This window comes from Dicentrarchus labrax, unplaced genomic scaffold (assembly GCF_905237075.1).
Source record: "Dicentrarchus labrax unplaced genomic scaffold, dlabrax2021, whole genome shotgun sequence".
Lineage (NCBI taxonomy): Eukaryota > Metazoa > Chordata > Actinopteri > Moronidae > Dicentrarchus > Dicentrarchus labrax.
Genome location: NW_026136723.1, coordinates 20,184,419 through 20,201,217, shown reverse-complemented (window position 1 = coordinate 20,201,217; position 16,799 = coordinate 20,184,419). Strand labels below are relative to the sequence as shown.

Here is a 16,799-nt window from a genome sequence, read left to right as displayed (position 1 = left end):
TTGGATTTTGAAGTGTTGGTCTGGGAGGAAAAAGCAATTTGAAGGCATCCCCTCGGCCTCTGAGAACCTTTGATGAGTCTTTTTTTGAAATTTCTTTTGGCATTTTATAGACCAAACAAATAACTGATGAATCTAGAGAATAAGTGCCAGATTAATCAATAATTAGTATAATGGTTAGTTGCAGCCCCAGTGTGAAGTCAAAGGTCCAGTGTGTAAAATTTAGGAGGATCTATTGGCAGAAATGGAATATAATGTTCATAGGTATGTTATCATTAGTGTATCATCTGAATATAACAGTTGTTGGGTTTTCATTACCTTAGATTTTCATTAGATTAGATTTTATATGTACAGACGCACAGGTCTCCTTCCATGGAGTCCACCATGTTGAACCACCCTGTTTCTACAGTAGCCCAGAACGGACTACTGCAGTTTGTCCTACACACTTCACAACCCATTCTCATTCCCAGGTCGTCAAAGACAGTCGTGACCAGTGTTCAGTCTCCGCTAAATGCCACTAAATGCCACTAAATTCTGCATACTTGTTATTTAAAGCTATGAATCTAAATACATTTACTTAAAGTCAGTTTTCTAAAACATTTTACTTAAAATAATGCATGATACTAGTGCATGTGGTGTTACCTTTTTTTTCACTCTGCACAAGCTCTCAGGTTGTTCAGTCAAAAATGCCTGATGCCTCGGTTCAGCCTTTAGATGTCACTCTTTCTGTTTTAATTTTGTGCCCACTTTATATCCGTCATTTGGGTTATCTTAATTTTAGTTTCACCTTTGCCTTTATGGTTTTGTGGTTAGTTTACTTGGAACTGACTGCCGCTGTTATGAATGCCATGTCGACAGGGTATCTACTGGACCAGACACAGAGTGTCTCTGTCAATTAAAATGTATTAACTGCTTAGGTTTCAGGAATATGTTATTGCCCTACTCATGTAACATATAACAGTTCTTGTTATGGACAGGAAACAAGTGACCCACAATCCTCCAAAATTACAGGTTGTTGAATGACATGTCGAACCTTGAGGCTATGATAAAGATTGGGAATGTCAAAGTCAAAGGCGGGGAGGCATTTTGAAGCTTAATGAATACACAGCTATCTGTCCTTTTTCATTTCATTGCACCCTCTAAGGAATGCCAAACCCACACGTGTGCTTGTTTCTATTTATCTGTGTTGGGGGTGGTTCTTCATTTGTGACCTGAATACCTCAGCGGGTGAGCATTTGAATGTCCTCCAAATGTGTGTGGTGGTGTGCGTGTGTTTTTAGGCTCTTGGCTGGGCGAATGAAATATTCATGGTGGCATGGTGGGATTGGCTGCTAAGCAAAGAGCGGGCTGACAGGGGTAGAGCAGAGCACGGTGCGTTCTGAAGCAGCTTGCTCCCTCTCTCTCCTCTCTCTATAAAGAGATGAGCGGAAGAAGAGGGAACAGACAAGTGCGACAGTGTCTGTTAGCGGTTAGCTCGTACACACCTTCTACAACAGAGATAACCGTCAGAAAGAAGGAACTGGCTAACGTCCCTGCTGCCTTTGCTTTGATGTTTTAGTCTAAATGGATGAACAGAGCGAAGGGGAGCATGTGCTTACGGTACGTCTGGTTATGTGTGTGCGTGCGTGTGTGTGTGTGTGTGTGTGGTTTTATGTGTGCCTGACTGTCATGGTGCACTTGAAAAGGATCCAGTGGCTCTGGTGTGTGTTTGTGTTTTATATTGGTTTGTCCTCTTCTATGGTAGAGTGGAGTAGTGGTCTGTGCTAATGAATGGGGGCAGGTGGTCTGTACATTTGACCAGACGGAAAAAAGGCAGAGGTGTGAGGATGAGGGGGATAAGGGGAAGGAGAGGGTGAGAAGCTGTTGCCTTATCGGACATGCCTCTTGAAATGGAAACATTTCCTCTCTACTCTTTAATCGCCTCAAGGAGCAGGACTAAGAGGAAACCGACACAGACAGTTATGGCTGCTTGAAGGAGTGGGACAAGGAGAAGAGGAAGGAAGAGAGGGGGGAGACAAGGAGTGTCAGGGAGAGGAGGATGGAAAATTGGGCTGCCAAGGTAGCTGAATCCAAACAATGTGCATGCTGCCAATAGAGATGATGTTTATTGACTGAAGTGAAATTAAATTAAATTCTTGTTTTCATTCAGTCTAGCTAAAAGCACTAAAAGTCCTAAAATTACTATTCCACTGAGAGCCATCGACAAGGAAGGACTGTTAAAATCAAATGCACATACAAAGAGGAAAATATTTGTGAGGTAGAGAGAGGGGATGGTTTCCATCTTGGTGTTTATGTGTGTATGTCTGCAAAGTGTGTGCTTGTTTGGGAGTATTGGAGTATGGATTACATCTGATGGAAACTATGATTTGTACCTGTTTTGTTTTTCAGCGTTTCTGCAGAGTGAAATATCTTCCCAGCTCTTAAAACTATACATCTTCACTCAGGAGACATTAGATACAGCAAACAAGCTTCTGACTGCCTTCTTAGCTGTGCCCTGTTCATACAGTGTTGAGGCTCCAGGGAGGTATTTGAATGGCTAGTCAGCAGAAGTCAGCAAAATATAGCTGCCTGTTCAAAATTATAGGATTATTATTTCTGTGTTTACATTTGTTACCCAGCAGCTGCTAGGCACCATGGATGATTGTGCCTTCCTGAAAAGACTTTGACCAAATTATGTAATATGCATAATACATAGTAATATAATGTAATGTAAATCACTTGGTTAGAAGTCCAATAATCTCTCGATTGTCTCTATTATCTTTCTGTTTTCAGACATGAATTAATTGGTTACATAATTTAACCTCAATTGGCTGTAAATATATGTCAATATTCTCATCCGTAATATGCAATTGTGCATTTGGCAGTGTGAGACCGAGAGATATTCAATCATCTCAAGGGACAGGTCTCTCACTATGTAACACATCTCTTACGTCAGTCTCTATCGATTGGACCAGGTCCCAGTAAAGCAAGGCTGGCAAGGAACTGGGATTAGAGGGAACCAAGCCTGTTGGCTTGTTGAGTCGCTGGTTGTTTCATTCACTGTCTGGTTGGCTGAAGAGGTGTTTGGCTGCTGTGTGGTTAATTCACTCCCACACAAACATGGATCTGACAGAAGTGAGGTTAACCTACATGCTGTCAATTAATAAAAAAAATGACTTTAACATGACAAAATGCAAAGCTGAAATGATAAGTCGATTAATCGTTTTGTGGATTGTCAGAAAATGAATCGGCCAAACTATTTAGTGGTTTTCAAAGTGGGGTCCGGGGACCAACAGGGGTCCTTGAGTGGGTTGTATGGTGTCCCCCAGGAACATAATATTTCAACTTTTCTCAAGGGAAGAAACAGCGTTTGGCCGTTTTGATTGATTTTAATTTGTAGTGATCCTAGTATGATCATTGATTGACCACCAAGACTTTATTATCTTCAAACCTAGAAATAAATAAAAAATTGCTGGGATTTCTTAAAACAAAATTAGAGCCTGACCAATATGGGATTTTTGAGACCGATACTGGTTTTTAGTAGGGAAAAATTCATAGATTACTGGGATGTTACTCTAGAAATCAATTCAAATAAAAATTTCAAATGACACACAAGTACAAGTGTATGACACCACTCAGAAACACATATCATAAAAACTATACTATAGGATAAGACATTTGCTTTAACCACACCAATGGGTCACATATCCACATATCCTTCCATATAAATCTTGCTCTCTTATTGGTGATGGCATTTTTATGAGCTTCTGGCAAGGGGCCAGATGCTCTGCTCGTCTGTGGTACCACCGCTCCGGTGCCTCACTTAGGTGGCAAGCTAACCTTGCCAAGTCAGTCTGCAGATTTGTTGTCATTGTAGAGTTAGACAGCTGTTTTGTACAACATCTTCGACATGCTTTGGTGTCGCGATTGTCTGCTCGGGATGGCTTTGCTCCGTGCTTTGCTTGTTAATGTCCTCCTCTTAGTAGTAAACAACATAACATTACTAGCTTAGTTTACTGACAGGTTAATAAGGCATGCCGTAGGTCAAGCTGATAATGGAGCTACTACTTCAAACGGTTGCACTTACACAATATCAGGAACATCTGTACAATGTCATACAATATCACAACAGTTATGGTAGTACTTGCACTATAGCGTAAGGTATTGTTAAACAATAATTTAATATATACTAAGGGTGCTCAAATCAGGATTTTTGAGGCCGGTCACCGATCAGTAGAAGCAGTATTGGCCGATAACGATCACTGATCACTGGTTCTAATTAGCTTATAGTGTACACACACGCACACACAACTACACGTCTGTCTCACACACACACACACCGGCTTGCCCCACCATGCCTCTCCATATACAGGCGTTATATGTCCGCTCCATTACTTTGTTGGTCAGCTGTAAGTCTTATAAAGTCGCCCAAGAAACACATCTCATGTTTTGAATGTTTTCAGCCGCGATTCCATTTTCACAACCGGGCATTAGGGGGAACTGCTCCGTGCTAGTAAAATATCCACCAGATAAAGTCTCTCTCTCTGTTTCTCTGCAAAATACTAAACCAGAGTGCCCATGTGGTCATAATGTTATGGCTGATCAGTGTAACAAACTCTTGCCTCAACAAATGCGAGTAAGCTGTTAGACGTTATGTTCATATCTTGATTGCTCCTGTATACATACATTAAGCAAATTTCTCAGCAATACTATCTTTGAACTTTTATGTCATACTAGAGAAATCATTGTATAAAGTTCAGTTGTGAGTTCAAACTGTGTTTTACTACACTGCCCTGCTACTGGATGAACACATGCTAAGCCTTGTGTTTACTCTTAAAGGTTCATGTGAATCGTAAATCCCCACCCTTGCTTAAAACCCAACACATTGGTGATTTTACCACCTAAGCTGCTGTAAAAGCCAGAGAAAATCCTGATACACATACTTACAGTAATGTTTTGTACCAGCCCTTTATCTTTCATGTATACAGCATAGAAACTTAAGTAGATAGTGGAATATTTTCTGATTTTTTAAATTTATGTGTCCATGAATTGTTCCATTTTATCCTATTTTAAAAAGCACACAAAAGGGCTTTCAGTCTCTAGTAGCAGCTTTATTAATTATTAAATGAGTCTTTCTCTCCAATGAGCACTCATGGAACTGCTTTTTCACCAGTATTATCAATTTGAATTCATCATTTCAACTGGCTGACTGCTTTAAAATTGCAGCAGATCAACGTGATGTTATGTTTATATATAGTTTTATAGGCTGCTACCTCTTCATTGACTTTCATCTAAGTATTCTCTCTGTGTCTGCTTCAAAACAATACAATTGAGCAAATAAAACCAGCATGGTTATCACCTAGTCTTTACCGTTCATTTTAGCAAATATGTATGTTTTTGTGGTCAAGCCCTCATAATAATCATTTAAAATGAACAAGTTAGAGGTTATTATTGAGGTGACAAGGAGGAATCATAGTGCAGGAGTGGTTTGGATGTCTTGATACTTTTTCCATGATGTTAAACTGGTCAGTAGTGGAATCCATTGTAACTAGATCTGGTTGGGAAAAGATAGTTACAAATATATTAATATTAGATTTTCCACTTTTAATTCTTGTTGTTTGGGAAGACCAATCCCACAAGGCATGAGAAATGAGTGGCACTTTTTATTGTTGGATTGTGTTGGCACTTGGAAGGTTGCCTGCTGGTGTTTTCTACCTCCCTTTGATTGTCATTTGGAGCCCACTCTTTACTTGTCCACATTTGTGCCCTGTGTATTGAGCAAAGTGTGGCAAGGCTTATCATGCACCAGACTTAGGGCTGCTCGATTATGGAAAAAATCATAATCACGATTATTTGGGTCAAAATTGATGCATTTATTGGACATTTGTCAAAAACACTTTGCAAGGAAGTCCTCAGTTACACTTTCCTTTCCCCATAAACATTTGTAAGTCTCCATGTTACCTGTTCAAACGAAAACAACGTGACAAGAGAAGACTGTAACTAGTGTCGCGACCACCAGCGCAAGTATAAATAGTTACGGCACTCCCGTGACTTCACATTGTCGCGCAACAGGTTGGGAACGGCGAGTATACCGAGCGCATGACTCATGTGCAGTGCATGCTGTGGGAGAGGGACCGAAATACTTATGCGCGAAATACGCAGACTGTGGCTGTGTCCCAATTCAGGGGTTAGGGCTGCTCGATTATGGAAAAAATCATAATCACGATTATTTGGGTCAAAATTTAAATCACAATTATTCAAACGATTATTTTTTTAAACTTCAGAAACATGCTGCATTTATTGGACATTTGTCAAAACCACTTTGCAAGGAAGTCCTCAGTTACACTTTCCTTTCCCCATAAACATTTGTAAGTCTCCGCGTTACCTATTCAAACGAAAACAACGTGACAGGAGAAAACTGCAACTAGTGTCGCGACCACCGGCGCAAGTATAAATAGTTAAGGCGCTCCCGTGACTTCACATTGTCGCGCGACAGGTTGGGAACGGCGAGTATACAGAGTGCATGACTCATGTGCAGTGCATGCTGTGGGGGAGGGACCGAAATACGCAGCCTGTGGCTGTGTCCCAATTCAGGGGCTGCGTCCCTGAAGAAAATGAAAAAAAAAAATCGTTTCCCCCTGATTTTATTAGTTTTGAGATCGCTTGGCCCCAAAATCGTAATCATGATAAAATTTCGATTAATTGAGCAGCCTTATCAGGGGCTGCATCTCTGAATCCCGTTTCCCCCTGATTTTATTAGTTTTGAGATCGTTTGGCCCCAAAAATGTAATCATGATAAAATTTCAATTAATTGAGCAGCCTTAACCAGACTCCACGCATGCTTTCCGTTCTTCTGAGCTCATACTAGAGGTGACGCTATGCTCCCTTGGGACATCAAGGGGCTTCTGATCAGAATTCCCCACCGTGCTAGACATCTGTTTTGTCAGTGGTAGGGGAAGCAGAATGTGGCACAACCCTTGAGTTTTTTTGGCGTGTGGTGGCACACAGGCCAGGAAACATTGTGCTAACATCAAGTTTTCTGGATGGAGCTCATACCATGGTTATCTTTTGAATACTATGTTTCCATCTTTGTATTTTGATCACTAGTTGGCATTTATTCTATAACCTAGTTACTGTTCTATTGATCCAGGTCTACTCAGATGATCTGACCTGCAGGTTTGCTTATCACGTATTAGTTTCAGACAGGTGGAATTTTTAAAACAAACATTATAGAATCATTATGGTCACCAATAAACACAAATGGATGGATCTACACAGGAAAGAAAACAGTGCTAGGAACATATAGTCTGGCTTTCTTTACTGTGCAGATGCAGCCAGACACGCATCTGCCTTCTGTCATCAGCCCTCTATTGATGTCACTATATGATAGCTTGTCTTGCTCAGCTGGCAAATCGTCTGCGCTCCAAGCCCTCGCTGGCACTGCTCCTGTAGCCCAACCACAGCTGTGCTTTGTGGGCATAATGGCCCTCCCTGGCCTGGGGACTGCTGGTGATATTATTTTGGACACAGCTATGTGACAGGTTGCATCATGCCTTTTTAAATTGTAACAAGCAATGTGGGGTCGTGGGCACAACAGACTTTAACACGTGCATATACTTCACTCAACAGGCATGGTGACAACATGCGTAGAATACATGATAATGGATGTTTGTACATAAACAGTTGTTAATACAGTAAAATGAACAGATTTGTGTAAGTGGTATTTTAAGAAGCTTTAGAATAAGACGATACTCATGAAGCAGGAATAGTTAAACACTAGCCTTGTGTGCCCTGCTTGTAAACATTGGTTCATGTGATTCCTACAGTATGTGACATTTGAACTCGGGGCAGTCACCAAACTCAGTTCAAAAACTTCCGTTATTGATTGATTTGTTTCAGAGGTATTGTCTCATTAAAAGGAAGTAGTATTTACACATCACAAGACAAAAAAAAGCTTGTTTCTTGACCCTGAGAAAGACCTTTGTTCTATATTTAAAGTTGAAGGACCAGTGTATAGCATACAGTGGCAGTAGCATCTAGCATTGAAGTTTCAGATTGCAACCATTTGAATACAGCTCGGCATTCCAAGCATTTAAAAAAAAAAACTATGGTGGCTGTACAAAACACGAAAGGGCCTATTTAGAGCCAGTGTTTGTCCGTTCTGAGCTACTGTAGAAACATGGCTGTTCAACATTGCGGCCTCTGTAGAAGAAGACCCGCTCATTGTGTCAATAAAAATGTCTTATTCTAAGGTAATTAAACTACAATTCCAATATTATGTGATTATACAATATTGAAAACATACCAATAAATATTATGTTCAGTTTCTGCCAGTAGATGCTCCTGAGTCGTACACACTGGACCTTTTTAAAGTAATGACACTGCTTTCAAGAAATCAAGTACAGATGTTTATACCTCGCTATATAGCCGCTTAACATGTTAGACCTTAAACTCTATCGTAGTTTCCCTAGTCCAGTGCCCCTCCATCACAAATGATCACGAGGAAGCAGTCCAGTCCAGTCACCCCTTGTCCGTTTTACTCAGCCTTGGTGTGCTGTGGGGAGAAGAACTCCATAGATTAATTTCTTGCTGCTCTTCTCCCTTTCTGCAGCTGAATTATTACCGCTCCTCATCAAGGCACTGTCAGAGAGCAACACGGCTCATTATCATGCAAATCCACCAGCAACCGAGAAACACACACACACACACACACACACACAGCCTTACAAGTGCACACAAACACACTCACAGATGGCATCATTCATTGTAGGTGGGGCTCTTACAGGAGAATGATTATGGTAATATATGTGTGGAAATCTGAATGTCATTGAAGACATATTCATAGTAGTAAGTCAGTAATGGAAAGAGAGAGAAGAGGATGGACATAGTGTGTGCTTTCCATCAAAATCAAACTTCACTGTCGTCAGTGGAGGTGACTGGCATGTTTGGGCTAAGACAGACGACGCCGTGATATCATCCACGGATCACATGTCCTTTCAGCATGTGGCTAACATTGTCACCTTTTGTTTCGACTCTTTCCTGCTTGGCAGCAGAGCCTCTCTGTGATTGGATGAAGGGATTGAAAGGATCCTCCAATTGGATTGTGTTGACTCAAAGTGTATGTACATGAGGCAGGAGAACAGCACATATGTGGTTGTTGAAATCCTGTGTCTGGTCATATATTATACAGCCTATGTAAAAGACAGACTGTTAGATATTTAAAGGTTCGTAGTAGTTTATGTTTTTGATCATTATGGGCTTAGTTGAAATACACAAATATATTTTTAGCTTAATAAACTGCATTTATTTTCTTTCTTTTTTTTTTTTTACCAGGACCATAAAAGTACTATGGTTTGTTTCTATTTATTGGTCAGTAGTATGTTTTATACAGTTGCTCATAAATTACAATTTGCATTTGGGAATTTTTAACCTGCTATTCCATTTTCACAATAGCAGACGAGCTGCATGTGGAGAAGACTTGTCAAAAGATCAAAAGCAACATGATACATGTTTGACCCGGTCCGACCTTGTAATATATCCACCGTGTCCACGTCTTAGCAGAAAATACCAGAAAACGTCTCTCTCTCAAGGAAAGTGTGTGTGAGAAACACTGCGGGATCCGGTTTCGACCTGTCTTTAAAAAGAACAGAAACAAAAAAACGAAGCATTCGAATACTTACTTGGACGCCGATTACCATGACAATGGTCTAAGCTAACGTCTGGGTTGGCCTACAAAAATACGTCATCCCTGCAGCACTCTATACATCATGCTTAGTTTAAACACACACTGATAATGGAGCCAAGCTGGACTGACTTCTATTGATTCACTCTGTGGTCTCTTTTTGTGGTCTTAGAGAACAGCTGGAAGTATTACGGTTATTAGAGGTGTGAAATTCGAATTCTCACAAATATATGCCTGCAGTGTGTCATTTGACATATGTATGTGTTTGTTTGTTGATTGGGGGACTGGTGATGATGGGTGTTAGGTGGTGTGATGTAATGATATGAGAAGAAGCCAAGGGATTCTGGTTTCCTCATTATTTTTGTGGTTGCGACCTGGCGTAACACTGGCATCAGTTCATATTCTGGTATTCTGGTGGTAGAACTGGTGACTTCTCCAAGCACATTTAGATCTGTTTTGGCCACACATGCAGCCGCAATTGGAGACACAGTCTCTGTGGCTGCCTTAAACGTTATGGCACGCAGGGGCAGGGAGTCGGGAACCTCTAATAACGAGGTTAGTAATTGGACCAAACCAGGTTTGGGTTGGGGAGGTTTGTGGTTTTTGTCGGTGAGTTTGTCTTACACTTCTTTTTGAGAACCAGTTTTGACTTTAAAACTGAACAAGGTTTTTCACTTTTTCAAGAGCTGTTCAAGTTTAAAGGTTAGACTTGGGTTGGCCTAACTTTTGGATAAATGTTGAGGTTAAGTATGCACTGCTGATGGTTAAGGTGATGGTTTTGGGGCTGGGGGTGATTAGGTACTGTAAAATTTGTTTGACAGCAGTATAATATGATAAAGAATATTAATAATGCGTATCTTTGCTGCTATGTATCCTGACAGCTTTATGTCCCCTCTAATTGGCTCTTTCTATTTTTTTATTTTATGTTTCCATGACATTGATATCAGGCTAATTATTTTTCACTAAGGTCATAACCTCTTTTTTTAATGAGTGTAGCCAGTCTCTTGATGTTGCTATGAAACTCGACCTTTATGACATGGACCATAACAATGAATATATTTTCTGATATAGACTAATTAGCTGATGGAAAATGGCACATATAAACCCTCATAAAGTTCCAATTATACTTTGCCACATTACGCAGTACTTCAGGTTGTAAAGAAAACCATCAGCGGTTCATTTGCTAGAGAAGCTATTCTGTTATCATTAACATCTTCTGCCAAATTTAACCTGTCTGTCAGAGTATGTCATTTTGTTCTGGCCTGTAGTTAAAACCAGATGAATTATCAGAGTAAATTAATCATTAAGTACACGTAATTATATTTTCATTCAGATCATGGTCTGCCATGTTTAAGTGGTGTGTAAATAGGGTGTTGGTGTTGGCCATGTGCAACATTAAAGTACTTTATTTTACTCCCAAAGCGATTGAGTGATTTGTAATGGGGTAAAAATACACAAAACAAGAAGGCATCCCTACATACCTGTTCACTCCAAATATGTTAATCACCTGTAGTTTTTATGGAGGAAGGAATGAAAAGATCTCCATGCTGTGTTCCCACCAGTGTAATCACAGCCAAGCCAATCTTCCCCAAGCTGTTCTGCTTCGTGCCAACACTATTGGAAAAGCTGCATCCTTTTCCCTACCCTGTTAGTTCCCCACATTTTTCTCCTGCGTACAGACTTACATCTCTTACTGCCTCACCAGCAGATCCTATATCTGCCATTCCTGTTGCGACAGGTAATGAAGTGAACAGGGTGTCATCAACACACATCAAACTTGCTAACTTTGATATTTATTCCTCTGTGACGACAGTCTGTTGGAGTTGTTAAAAGTTGCACTAAAGCACCATTGTTTCTAACACTGTGCTCCATTACACCGATGACACATCTTACTGAATGTCTGTTGTTATTTTTATTATCGAATTAAAGTCAGACATGCTTTTAATGTTTTCTTTCCTTCTGTTTCTCATCCACTGGTATTTCGAGAAACCAACACTTAAGTGATAGGAGCTTTTAGTCTCCAGTGAGCTGTATGACTATTTTAAAAACCTGGCAAATTCTGACACTGTATATTGAGTTAAACCAGTATAAGCCAGTAAAATAATAGGTGAAAATTGGAATAAAAAGAAAATAGATTTGCACATGATACTAATCTCTTTTCCTCTCTCTATCTGCTCCTGTTTGTTTTCAGGGTCTAGATGAGGAGGCGATTGTTGACCACGGAAAGACCAGCTTCACCACTCACACAAACTATGAAAAGGAAGATTTGGAAAGTAAGTTTAAAGCCACCTGGACTGAAAGACTTTTCTTCTGACTATGTGCTATTTTTTAAGTAATTGAAAGCTAGGTTCCTAAGCCAGAATACAGTAAGTGGATTTTGTTGCCTTTTTCTATTTCTCTTCAGCTAATTGTTATACATTCGGTCATTTGCTGCTGATCAGGCTTAGTCTGAGAAACACTAGACACACAGAGTAAATATAATTTAATAAGATCAGATAGTGGACTGAGTTTAACATGAAGTGTCAATGCTGTTCACCACACTCCATATCCTCCATCCTCTATTCAATAATATCTCATTCTCTCATTTTGTGACTCCCCTGGAGCCCTCTGTTTTTTGTCCAGCTAAGTTGTCAGGTTTTTTTCCCCCTCCCCCCTCTTTCATCTCCTGTGTCTCTCTTCCTTTCTCTCCATCTGCTCATGTGTATGTCGCGTATGCCTTCCTCTGAGTGCTGCATCTTGGTTTCATTCCTCCTGGGTTCCCTCTCAAATCAAAGAGAGATGACTCATCTGTGAAAAATGAGTATTGGCAGAGAATGTAGGGCAAAAATAGGGCGTTTACATCTCAGAACAATGTTCCTGTGTGGCAGTAACAATAACGAGGGGAAGTGGATAAAACATTGGAGGGGAAACGGAGGGGTGAAAAAGTTAAATGTTGTACTCTGGTTTCTTTCATGTAGGTTATCTAGAGCACTTAGACAAAATGGAAAGTTCTTTGTCTTAAATGTTCCTGTTTCTGTCTTTTACCTCAAAATAAATGTCTGGGACTGTGATACTCTTCTTGTAGGTTTGTCTGTTTTACAATGTAGTCTGTATTTTTAATTAAATGTCTTTGACTTGTATATTTAATGTAATCTCTTGGATTTAGAATTCTATTGATATTATTGTCCTTCTGGGAAGAATCTGACTCAAAGCAGATGTCTGCCTCTGTATAAACCAACAAAGCGAGCACTGAGTGATGGCTGGGCAAAAAATATACAGGAAATTTGAAATTGTCAAAATTTGCTCATCAGATTTTGTGCGAATAGATTGAACCTCATGTTTTGTGTCATAAGAACATAATCAGAATAACACTTTCAAATAACATTAAATGTATTTTTCTCTTTAATACCTTAATACCTGGTTGCACAGAGGACAACTGGGCATGTCATAGGTAGGAAACTCACAGGTGTAGTAATGATAGCTGCCTTCCACTTAGAGGAGGTCCTGCGTGCATACAGGTTTTAATGTCACTGTTACTAGGACACTGAATGGAACTGAACCATCGTTATTGTTATTAAGTCTGCCTGTGCTTTTCTGGCTTATAATATGTCTGCTGTGCAACCAGTGTTAGTGGTATTCTAAGTCAGTTAGAATCATAATACTGAAGATGTAAATGAAATGTATTCTCGCTGTGCTATTGCTATATGCTGTTTTAACTGTATCAAAATACTATCCTGCTGTCTTGTTTTTTCAATTTTTATAGAAGAGGTGTCTGAACTGTAATTGCACTTTTTTTTTTCCAGGCCACAGAGCAGTGTATGTAGGCGTCCATGTTCCTCTTGGAAGGGAGAGCAAACGGAGGCATCGCCACCGAGGACACAGACACCACCGAAAGAAGAGAGAGAGAGACTTTGAGGAGGGGAAAGAAGATGGCAGGGAATCCCCCACATATGGTTGGAAACACTCCTAAATGTCTTAATGCCCCCATTTATTACCAAACCCCACACCACTGTTTTTCTTCTATTTCTCTCTCTAAATCCCTCCACCTTGCAGTCAATGTCTACTTTTGAGAGCCCTCAACTTTGTTTATTCATACACTCACAGGACTTGTCTCAGACAATAAACAGAAACCCCAATAAACAGAGCTACCTTAGACTTTGCATACCTTTCGATTTCTTTTTAATAGCAGATTGTTTCTGGCATGTGAATCTCACATTACTTAGAACTGATACAAAAATTCTTTGCAAATAGCCTAGTTATGTGCCATTTGCCATTCTCTGACACAATAGTTACGGACTTTGAATGCAATTACAAGGCCACAAATCATCATCAGTTAAAACACAAAAAGCTGAATCTACTCAGTAATAAATGAATGTCATTTTTTTAATGTTCAACCTTGGTTAGCAAAGCAGTTACAGAAAAGTTGAGGGGGGCATATGGTGTAAATTTAGAATCAGACCTTCCTTTAACAATGCACAGATTTCCAGGTTGGAGCACCACTCTGCTTAAGCCCTCAGTGTATCTCCACCTTTCATACAGTTCTGAATAAAACATTCTGCTCTAAAAGGCATTAAAGGCCACTGGGAACCAGCCTCTGACACTGATTGAAGGCTATGACATTTTAAGCGACGTGTGAGTGTGTTTGTGTGTGCAGTTGCTGCATCACCTCAACTGCAGGACTCATAAGCACCCAAACAATGCTATAAACTGTATGAAGTATTCATTAGACCTTTATGACATAACCAAGATGGAAAAACAGACCTGTTATCTTGTTAATATAGACTGAGTGCACAGAGCATCATGTTTTATAAATTGGTCCACACACCCTTCTAGGTACTAAATTGGGAAATAAGGTTATTGAAACTTTGTAAGTTCTGTTTTGTACTCTATTTCTACTAATTAATACATAGTTTTCTAACTGTGTATGGGCTTAGCTTGATTTCTACGGATGCAAAGAATGAATGGTTGAAATCTTAATTAATGAATAAAAAAACGTATTTATTTGTATTTTACTATGTAATTTTAAATATTGTCTTTAAGTTAGATGTAACTTTCTATCATAATGATTCTTGCTGTGTGCTCCAGAAATGCCAGAATCCTTCGAGGTATTTAGGGGTCAGTAACATGGGTCATTGACCCAGAAAAAAATGTTTGTCAATGGAGAGACCATCTTTATGCTCAGGAAGAAGTGTGGAATAACAGTAAGCACTGGCACCATCAATATACGAAGTGTATACACATGTACATAATTCATACCAGACAACCACATAGTGTACCCATCTGTTAATAGAAAATAACTCTCGCTTTTTTGCTTCCAGTCATTCCATTTCTGCCTCCCTGTGGCGTTCAGTCTTGTAATCTGCCATATCTATTTCCGTTTTCTCTCTGGTTCCAGATGTCCTGATATCTGCCCTCTAATTCAATCAGACATGAAAAGAAAATTGATGGAACACATTTAAGTTTTCATTATTCGCTCTTGCATGCATCTCAAGATTTCTCAGTGTCAAGCCTGCAGATGGATTCCTTCTTATGTGGCACACTGAAAGGCAGTAACAGTGATGTACTGGTCTTACTCTACTCTACCTAAAAAAATATTCTCCTCAGCTTCAGAAGGAATTAGTGCAGTTGTACCAGACACACAAACACACACGCTTGCTTGCTACAATAACCCAGAACAGACAAACCAAACACTGGCTCTAGATGGGGCCTTTTGAGTTTTTCACAAGTTCTGTGGGGGCACTGTAGTTTCTCCTATATGCTTTAAACGAGAGGGTGAGGCAAGGGGGTTGTTATCTACAACTACACTGCTAGATACCGCTAAATTATGCACACTGGTCCTTTAAAAGGTGCACTGTGGAGTTTTCTTCAAAGTACAAAAGTTGAACAATAATGATTTTTACATTCGGCCCCATTCAACCAAAACGCATTGTGTGTATCCTTGAGGTCTAACAAAACACATTTCCTTCCCCAGGATTTTTTTTAACATTTTAGAACCTGCATTTTTTTACACCCTTGTTTACTAGCTTGCAGTCTATTGCAGTATTGTGTCACCCGTGTGCACATGTATATGCAAACAAAGAAAACCACCCATAGCACTGTTAGAAATCAATAACTCTACGGGGTACCTTTTTAATAATGTGTAATGCCTCGAGACTTTTACTGTTGTTATCATTGTAACTTTGGCCTTTGCCCACTCTTTGTGCAGACACACCATCCCAGCGGGTCCAGTTCATCCTCGGTACAGAGGATGATGACCTCGAACACGTCCCCCATGACCTCTTCACTGAGCTGGACGAGCTCTCCTTCAGAGATGGCAGGTCCACTGAATGGAAGGAGACTGCCAGGTCAGGATATAGCTCAAGGGGCAACCAAAAAGTGAAAGGACTACAGAACTGCATAGATCTGTTGCCATTTTGCAAATATTTTAGTTTTCAGGATCTTTAATGCATCTATGTGATAGTTTTGTAACATAATCCTTAAAACAGAATCATTGGGAATCATCTGGAAATGTGCACATTGCCATAAAAATCATTGATACCAATAATAAGTCTATTTCCACAATTAGGTTATTTTTAATTATAATTTCGTTCCTTTCCCTGTTTTAAAGTACTTAGTAACTGTATTGGGATTTGGCTTGCATTTCACAAATGGTTCCCTCAATGATAAAACTTGTGTTCAGTAGAAGTGACAGATTTGGAGTATGACTCACTCAGTTCCAGTGCATCAGTTTCCACTCTGAAATGTAAGATTTGAGTTTGTCGAAGGAAAAATGTAGCTGGGGGATATGAGCAGGAACAACATATCACTGCACTATAATACAACTCTTATTCTTTTGTTAATTATAATTTGTGGATTAAATTAAACTGTTCTGTGTGTGTGTGTGTGTGTGTGCGCATTCTCTTGGTGTTTATCTACAGATGGCTGAAGTTTGAAGAAGATGTGGAAGACGGTGGGGAGAGGTGGAGTAAGCCCTATGTGGCTACGTTGTCACTACACAGTTTATTTGAACTGCGTAGCTGCATACTCAACGGCACAGTCATGCTGGATATGAGGGCCAACAGTATCGAGGAAATTGCGGGTACTTATGTAGTATTGTGGTGAAAAGTATAAGATAAAAAATGCGAAAATAATTCTACATTTTTCCAGTAATATAATTTTCAAT

The 16,799-nt window shown here is 39.8% G+C and overlaps 1 protein-coding gene across 9 annotated transcripts in view; it reads left to right on the top strand.

Annotated features, from left to right (window-relative positions):
• LOC127358465 (sodium bicarbonate cotransporter 3) overlaps window positions 1-16,799 on the top strand; it is a 44,252-nt gene that overhangs the window by 5,435 nt on the left and 22,018 nt on the right. For 8 of the 9 annotated variants that reach the window (XM_051391586.1, XM_051391585.1, XM_051391587.1 and 5 more), the window contains exons 2-5: window positions 11,850-11,931; window positions 13,441-13,590; window positions 15,843-15,981; window positions 16,555-16,715. In XM_051391586.1, coding sequence (XP_051247546.1) covers window positions 11,850-11,931; window positions 13,441-13,590; window positions 15,843-15,981; window positions 16,555-16,715 — 532 coding nt within the window. Of the gene's footprint in view, window positions 1-1,394; window positions 1,597-11,849; window positions 11,932-13,440; window positions 13,591-15,842; window positions 15,982-16,554; window positions 16,716-16,799 lie in introns of those variants that run through there. The other variant, XM_051391584.1, reaches the window with a different exon arrangement.